Here is a 9,033-nt window from a genome sequence, read left to right on the forward strand (position 1 = left end):
ACATTTGGGTGCTTCCTCTTTTTACATTTCTTTTAAGCCATTTACCAGAAATACAGTCGATAAGGCAACAAACAAGTCAGGCAGTTCCTCAGTCTGGAGAGGAAGGGTTAGTCACCCACCCTTCAAAGGACCCACAAGTCGCTGAGTTATTCCTGCTACAAACACCATCTGTGCTCCACTCTCCGGCCACGGCCACGATGACCAGCCCTGACCAAGAGCGCCTCACTGGCTGGCCCACCAGGAAGACATAAGGAAATATCAGCTGGACCCTGTCCTCGGGGAACTTCTCAGCGAGGAAGGTAGTGAAGAGAAATGGAAAGCATTTGCTGCTGTCAGACATTAAAACCAGCAGTGAGGGACTTCCCTGGTGGTCCAGTGGTAAAGAATTGCCTTCCAGGACTTCCCTGGTGGTGCAGTGGTTAAGAATCCACCTGCCAATGCAAGGGACACGGGTTCGAGACCTGCTCCGGAAAGATCCCACATGTCGCAGAGCAACTAAGCCCGTGCACCACAACTACTGAGCCTGCGCTCTAGAGCCCGCGAGCCACAACTACTGAAGCCTGCGTGCCACAACTACTGAAGCCCGCGCACCTAGAGCCCGTGCTCTGCAACAAGAGAAGCTACCACGATGTGAAGCCCACACACTGCAACGAAGAGTAGCCCCCGCTCGCCGCAACTAGAGAAAGCCCTTGTGCAGCAACAAAGACCCAACACAGCAAAAATATATAAAATGAATAAATAAATCTTAAAAAAAAAAAAAGAATTGCCTTCTAATGCAGGGGACGCGGGTTTGATCCCTGGTCAGGGAACTAAGATCCCACACACCACGGGGCAACTAAGCCCACGCGCTACAACTACTGAGCTCATGCTCCTCTATGAGAGAGCCCGCATGCCACAAACTACAGAGCTCATGCGCCCTGGAGTCTGCGCGCCACAGCTAGAGAAGAGAAAATCCACACGCCACAACTAGAGAGAAGCCCACGACCCACAATGATAGCCCACACACCACAAAGATCCTGCATGCCTCAACTAAGACCCGACGCAGCCAAAAATAAATTAAATAAATAAATACTAAAAAAAACCCCAAAAAACCAGCAGTGATATAAACAAGGTCCTACTGAAGAGCACAGGGAATTGTATTCAACATCCTGAGATAAACCATAATGGAGGGACTTCCCTGGTGGTCCAGTGGTTAAGATGCCACGCGCCCAATACAGGGGGCCGAGGTTCGATCCCTGGTAGGGAACTAGATCCCACATGCATGCCACAACTAAGAGCCCGCAGGCTCCAACTAAACATGCCGCAACCAAGAGCCCACATGCTGCAACTAAGACCCAGTGCAGCCAAATAAATAAACAAATAAATATTTAAAATGAAAAAAAATAGGACTCCCCTGGTGGCACAGTGGTTAAGAATCCACCTGCCAACGCAGGGGACACGGGTTCAAGTCTGGGAAGAGCCCACATGCCGCAGAGCAACTAAGTCCGTGAGCCACAACTACTGAGCCTGCACTCTGGAGCCTGCAAGCCACAACTACTGAAGCCCGTGCGCCTAGAGCCTGTGTTCGCAACAAGAGAAGCCACCGCAAGGAGAAGCCCACATACCACAACAAAGAGTAGCCCCCACTCATCGCAACTAGAGAAAGCCTGTGCTCAGCGAAGAAGACCCAATGCAGCCAAAAATAAATAAATAAATAAATTTTTAAAAAATAAAAATAAAAATTGGGTTGTCTTTAAAAAAAACATAATGGAAAAGAATATAAAAAAGAAGGCATATTTTGGGACTTCCCTGGTGGCACAGTAGTTAAGAATCCGCCTGCCAAGGCAGGGGACACAGGTTCGAGCCCTGGTCTGGGAAGATCCCACATGCCATGGAGCAACTAAGCCTGTGTGCCACAACTAGTGAGCCTGTGCTGTAGAGCTCACGAGCCACAACTACTGAACCCACGCACCTAGAGCCCGTGCTCCACAACAAAGACAAGCCACTGCAATGAGAAGCCCACGCACTGCAACAAAGAGTAGCCCTCGCTTGCCTCAACTAGAGAAAGCCTGTGCGCAGCAACGAAGACCCAACGCAGCCATAAATAAATAAATAAATATACTTATTTATTTATTTAAAAAAAGAATGCATATATATGTATAACGGAGTCACTTTGCTGTACAGCAGAAATTAAGACAACACTGTAAGCCAACTACACTTCAATTAAAAAAAGAGAGAGAGGGGCTTCCCTGGTGGTCCAGTGGTTAAGAATCCGCCTTCCAATGCAGGGGACGTGGGTTCCATTCCTGGTTGGGGAACTAAGATCCTGCATGCCACGCAGGGCAACTAAGCCTGCATGCCACAACTAGAGAGAAGCCCGTGCGCCGCAACAAAGAGCCCGTGAGCCGCAACGAAACTCCCACGTGCTGCAACTAAGATCTGATGCAGCCAAAAAGAAATAAATCAATTTTTTTTTTTTTTAAAGAGAGAGAGAGACAAAAGAAAACCAGCGGCGATTGCTAAGCGCAGGTGGTTGAAGGGCTGAAGATGGCTTGACTCAGGCCTGACCAACCAGGCCCAGCACAGCCCCTGGAGGCCAGGCCAGGCCAAGCTTCTGAGCCTGCTAATGTCTTACAGATCCTGGCCCCTCAGGCCAAAGCATTAAGTAAATAAACAGCCAAAACACCTACATCATCAGAGGACCCTCTGCCAATTCACACCAAATTTAAATGGTGCGTATGAACCAACCAAAGTTATGTTCAAAGTTCCACTGACAAAGGGCAATAAAGACTGGGAAAGTCTTCCACACAGAGAACAGAAGAGCAGCAAGGAATTTTGTGACCCCTCAGCCCTGGGCTCTTTATCCTAGTCATCCCAGGTGACTAGGATAAATGCAGAAAAAAGCCAGGGGCATCCCTGTTTTCTCAGTTTTGACAAAGACCCACGTAAAAGGCTCATTTACCATCTCTCAAGTCAGCGATCTGAAAAACAGCCGTGTGCACACATGTGAAGCAAATGAGGACTGCTGCTCAGGCCTCCCGCCAGGGAACAGGGAGCCTCAGCGACACCAGTGAGCACAGTGGGAGCAGCCTCCCGGCTGACACACTCCTCCACGCAGAATCAGTGCTGAGAGAAGCACCTGCTGTTGCAGGAAACACATCCCCTGAGCTGAGGTTCCCACCCGGCTCCTCTTCCTGGCAGTGGGCATTCACTAGCTGCCTATTCACTACCCACTCTCCTCCTCCCTTCCCCGTTAACCCCAATCTTCCCCTGAAGGACCACTCCCTCTGCTGGAGAGTGGTGATGCTGTCTGAATGGGGCACCCCACTTTTCTTCTGGGGTGGCCCTATTTGGTGTAAGCCCAAGAGCAGAGCCTCAGCCCTTGCACAGTGATTATGCTGGAGTGGGCAGGACACACTGGCACACAGCACCCCCAGCCACTCAGGGCAAACTGCAGGACGTTCCTTCAGTGGGAAGCATCTGTTTACAAAACAAGGGAGCCAACCTGAGAGCGAAGCTGGCCGCAGGAAGGCAGAGGCAAAGAAGCATTCAGACAAGGGACAGTTTCTTACAAAAACGAACGTGATCTCAGCATACAATCCAGCAATTGTGCTCCTTGATATTTTACCCAAAGGAAATGAAAACTCACGTCCACACAAAAACCTGCATACAGGTGTTTACCGCAGCTTTAGTCATAACTGCCAAAAACTGGAACCATCAGGATGTCCTTCAGCAGGTGAATGGATAAGTAAACTGTGGTCTATCCAGACAACGCAATAGTATTCAGTGTTAAAAAGAAATGAGCTATCAAGCCACGAAAAGACACTGAAAAACATTAAAAGCATATTACTAAGTGAAAGAAGCCAATATGAGTAGGCTACATACTGTATACTTCCAGCTACATGGCATTCTGGAAAAGGCAAAACTGTGAAGACAGTAAAAAGATCGGTGGTTGCCAGGTGTTGGGGGCTGGAGAGGTTAAACAGGCCGAGCACAGAGGAAACTACCCTGCATGGTACTAGAGTGATAGATACAAGTCACCGAGAGGGAACCCTAATGTAAGCTATGGACTGTGGGTGATTAGTGTAGGCTCATCAGCTGTAACAAATGACCACCCTGGTGGGGGATGGTGATAGTGGGGGAGGCTGTGCGTGTGCGGGGGGGAGGGGTATATGGGAAACCTCTGTACCTTCCTCTTAATTTTGCTGGTAACCTAAAACTTCTCCGAAAAAAAGAAATAAGTCTTTGAAAGAAAAATGGCTGGAGTCCGAATCAAACCACATCTGAAGCTGGGCCTGCCTCTGGACTTTTCATTTACCTGAGCCAACCAATCCCCTTTAGTGTTTAAGCTGGGGTGGGCTGGCTTTTCTGTGACTTTCACACTAATGCATCCTAACTGCACACCCTTGCAGAGCAGGTAGAATGTGCTGGACTCCATATCCTGCTAGTGCTGATGAACAATGACCCTGACACGGGGGACTGTCCACCCGCACAACCGCAAAGGCAGCCCCCAGAAGGACGGGGTCCGAGCACAGGCAGGACTCGTGAGCGCCAGACTCCCACGGCCACCAGCAGCTCCACAAGAGGCAAGTTAAAAACGAACGTGTGCCAGAGTCCTTACAGCAACATATTCTATTAATTTGATAGTAAAGGTTATTTATTACATATAGAGCAAACCAAAGAGAGAAAAAGCAAAGTTGCTGCTATGACCGACCCCGGACTGAAAACTGAAAAGTGTGCAGACTGGCTGGTTGGGGGAGGGGTGGCACGCAGGAATTTCTAAAATTAGAAATCAGAATTGAACTCAATTTGTTTTTCCCTGCAGCCCAGGCCTCAAATTTAATCCCATTTTTAAACTGTTCTAATCAAATATGACAACTTTCAGGTTAGGTCTGAAAAGCTGTGTCAGTTACTAGCCTTACCTATCAGGATAATTTTATAGTATATTCTGCCCTAAAAAGATTGCTAAATCAATAAGGTTTAAAGACAGTGAGCAAAAGGCCCACAAAAATTACCTAAACAGTGTATCTTCAATCACATCACTTAAAGGACATTTAAACCTTAAAAATGTTTAATCCTGTGTTTTATCAGCAAGTGACCAATTTCTCTGCCACAGTAAGCCTGAAGAAGGGATCTGCGCTTTTTCTAACTCCACGGGAGAGGCCCAGCACCTGGGGATGTGCTTGCAGACTCTTGATTAAATCAGCAGGGTCACAGGAATTCCAGGCTTTCAAAGTTTCACAGGCAGGAGTATCCAGAACCAGCTACAGGGAAATGAGTGAGACCCGAAGTGCCCACTAAAATCGGCAACAGGCTCCAACTCGAGAACAAATAAACTTCCAGCAACCACAGAAAAGAGAACGAAGAAACAGGTTTCCAAAGTGGTAACAACTTCCAGATAGCACCACTCCACGCCTCCAAAGCCACATATGTGCCCACGTGCAAAGACTGTGATCACGGCTTCAGAATGCTGGGAACTGAATACACAACAGCACAACTCATTTTCTTGGCGGGAGAAAGGTCCAATCCTGGAGCCACAACCACTTTGGAAGTTCCCAAAGTGCTCGGACAACTTGAAGCACATCAGCCTCCTCACCACCACCCCCCGACCTCTAGGAAGAACCTTATAAGACAGTTACAAAAAGCAATGATCCAGAATTCTCTATGTACTGATGCACTGAAATGTCCACTCTTCTCTTTATTAAGCCAAAAGATGTCTGCCAGGTAAATCACCTTCTGTGCAAGAGGGCACAAATTTTACTGCTAAAGGGTAAGGTTTAGGGACTTCCCTGGTGGCACAGTGGTTGAGCATCTGCCTGCCAACGGAGGGGACAAGGGTTCGATCCCTGGTCCGGGAAGATCCCACATGCTGCAGAGCAACTAAGCCCGTGCGCCACAACTACTGAGCCCGCGAGCCACAACTACTGAAGCCCATGCACCTAGAGCCCGTACTCTGAAACAAGAGAACCCACCGCAATGAGAAGCCAGTGCACCGCAACAAAGAGTAGCCCCCCGCTCGCCGCAACTAGAGAAAGCCCGCGCACAGCAACGAAGACCCAATGCAGCCAAAAATAAATAAACAAGTAAGTAAATTTATTAAAAAATAAAAAAATAAAAATAAAGGGTAAGGTTTAAATGTCATATCACTTCTAAGAATTCCAATGTTCCTAATGACTTACAAAGCCATATATTTTAGGCTGTTCTTGATATAAGTGCCCTCAAAATACAAACATTAAAAACATCTAATGACAAATGTGAAGGCATCATGAGGAAAGACTAAAACTGCAATTTGCCCCAGCTCCAGGAGTCCACCCACTTTGGGGCTGAAGGACAAGACCTTTCCCTGCTAGTTCTCCAGGTCTTGGAGGTGAGCACAGAAACGGAGGCCTCGGGTCGGACTCACCTGAACTCTCTGCCTTCGCTGTACCGTCTACTTGAGGAGGCCCTCGGGGCGGCGGTTTCCAGGAGCAGCTTCTGCGTGAGCCTGCCGGGGGGAGCAGGGTCTCTGCCATCGTCTTCGTCTACATCTTGGTCACATTTCCATTCCTCATCTTCGTTCAAAGTGGGTAGGTATCCAGGTACTCCCTTCCCTGTCCCCGACCCGGAGCTCTGGTCACTGCAGAGCTTTGGGCTCTCCGAGCCTGTCCTCGTGTACTCCAAATAAATATCGGACTTGAGGAACGAGGGGTAGGTGTTCTCCTCCATGGTAGACTGGATTTCCGTCTGGGCCTGGTCAAACATGGCGGGATCGATCTGCTGCTTCATGATGCAGTCCTTTATGAAGCTCTTGGTGGCTGGCTTGGTCTGCCTGGACACAATGCCATTGTTATCGAGGATGTACTTGCGGTAGATAGCTCTGGCCAGCTTCAGCCTCTTCTCCTCATTCGAGTCACAGGGCTCCAGTTTCCTGAAGCCGCTGCAGGCAAACCAGAAGTCCAGGAGATCGGCACAGTCCTCCTGCTTCAGGAAAGTCCTAAACAGGTTTATCCCGTCTTGATCGTCCAGTAGGGAGTGCAGCGACTCGGCCCACTTCAAGTACGGAGGGGTGGGCGAAGCGCTGCCCTCAGGCTCGTACCCCAGGTCCAGATCTGAGCGCCTCGGAGTGGCTGTTGAAGTCTCACCTTTAATCCCGGCACCTTTCCCAGAGCAGAAGCTGTGGCTGATGGGCCTGGGGTCCGTGGACACCAGTTCACCCTCCTCACCAGGCACTGGGGGTCGGGGGGCATCTTCGGTGAAACTTGCTCCGAGGTCCAAGGGGAAACCCTGCTCTTGGATATTCATTTTGGGACTCTGTGCGTCAATGAACAATGAGCGCTGCACCCTAATACATCAGTACTTACAGCTCCAAAGTGAATCAATCTGTCCTGTTGAAACCATTAAGAGGACAAGGATTAGGAAAGGTGGGTCCATGGAAACATGACCACAGAGGTTTTCTCAAGACAAGACTCGCAATGATGCCCTCCCGCTCGAACTCAAAGCCAGAAATTCAGTTTAAATTTTCAACCTTTTGTCACAAAAAAAGGTTTGTACTATGTTAGAACAATTTCTGGAAACTTTTCCAACTACAGGAATGCCTCTGGCACTAAGAAATGAATGTCCAGAACACAGAGAGCGCCGCTACCCTCAAGTGTCATTCTGTGAGAACAAAGAGAGACTAGTAGCCCATCCCAGCTACAGAGCTGCATGGCCAGTCCCTCTCCTCAGGCTCCAGGAAGGCAGAAGGACTGGAGGAAAGAGAGGTGCTTCTGGTCCTCCCAGCTGTATAAACCTCACATGAAAGACGAGGATGTGTATCTGAGTAGAACAGGGTCGCTGTGATACTCAGATATGGCACATCACTCACCAGAAGGCAGGCGGTCTGCTCTCCACTCCACACTCTCCAGGCCCACAGCCACTGTGCTTCCTGCTGCCCCATTACTTCACACTTACTGTGCCTCACAACATATGCGAACACACAGCAACTTGTTCCTCTAAGTCTCAACACGCCCAAAAGAGCAGTTAACTGTGGGTCGTTTTCAGCATCTTCAAGTGAGTGACCAAAGGACATCACTCACATGCACAGGCACAGGGGCCTTCTCACGCCGCCAATGATGTGGACAGTCTTTTTTTTTTTTTTTGCGGGATTTTAGTTTCCTGACCAGGGATTGAACCCGGGCCCTCAGCAGTGAAAGCACAGAGTCCTAACCACTGGACCGCCAGGGAATTCCCGTGGACAGTCTTAAAAACGCTTCATCAGAAAGCTGCTCTCAACTTTAAAACCTTGCTTAAAAAGAAAGTGTCCTTCTGATAGCAAATGACAATTGAGTACTCTGAGGAGCAGAGAAGGTATAGAACAAACGAAATCCAAACACAGTTAGCTAAGGAAGCATACAGCTCACATGAGTCAACTCCATAAAATGAAAACCAAATTACCCACCCTCTTAGAGGTCAGGGGACTATGGGTTTTGTTTCTGCTGCCAGATGCCTGTCTTGTACGAGGGAGGACTGTCCTGGACCGGGACTCTGCCATGGTCTTTGGTCCTCCCTGTCACTGAGCCCACGAGCTCAGGCTACACCTCCCCACCTGGCCTGTTGGATGTAAGTGGTGTGCCTAGAAGGAGACGGGAGAGAAGCATGACAGGTCCAAATGCCTAAAGCACTGAACAAGCCAGAGGGAGCAGAGTGAAATCGTAAAACCTGGTACAAACACAAGGCGTGGATCTCCCCAGCCACCTCTCCACACTCCGGGCCCTGGCCTGCATGTAATCTGCCCTGGTACCTGCATTCTCACACTGCACACACTTCACCTGCCAGCAGCTGCCGACAGCTAGAAGCATCTAGAGATGGAGGATGGGTCACAATTATTGTTCTGAAGCTAATGACTCTGTATGAAAACTACGGGGTAGGCTGCAATCTCAGCCTCAGCAGGAACAGCCTGCTCCTTCGTCAAGGCCCACAGGCTGCGACACCCTGCTGCTCGTGGACCACTTCAACTGCAAAGTCCCTTTTTTTGAGTCCCATCAACACGGAATGAGCACCTTTGATGTCTCCACACCAGCTCATGGATGTCTAGCG

At 49.2% G+C, this 9,033-nt stretch overlaps 1 protein-coding gene across 2 annotated transcripts in view; it reads right to left on the bottom strand.

The window, feature by feature from the left end:
• AXIN1 (axin 1) overlaps positions 1 to 7,275 on the bottom strand; it is a gene marked incomplete at its 5' end in the record, with an annotated part of 55,279 nt that extends 48,004 nt beyond the window's left edge. The window contains one exon of one of the 2 annotated variants that reach the window (XM_079718438.1): positions 6,383 to 7,275. In XM_079718438.1, the coding sequence (XP_079574564.1) occupies positions 6,383 to 7,260 (878 nt within the window). The remainder of the gene's footprint in view (positions 1 to 6,382) is intronic. The other variant, XM_079718437.1, reaches the window with a different exon arrangement.
• Positions 7,276 to 9,033: the final 1,758 nt, after the last annotated feature.

The sequence above is a fragment of the Hyperoodon ampullatus genome (assembly GCF_949752795.1).
Source record: "Hyperoodon ampullatus genome assembly, chromosome: 14".
Classification (NCBI taxonomy): Eukaryota; Metazoa; Chordata; class Mammalia; order Artiodactyla; family Ziphiidae; genus Hyperoodon; species Hyperoodon ampullatus.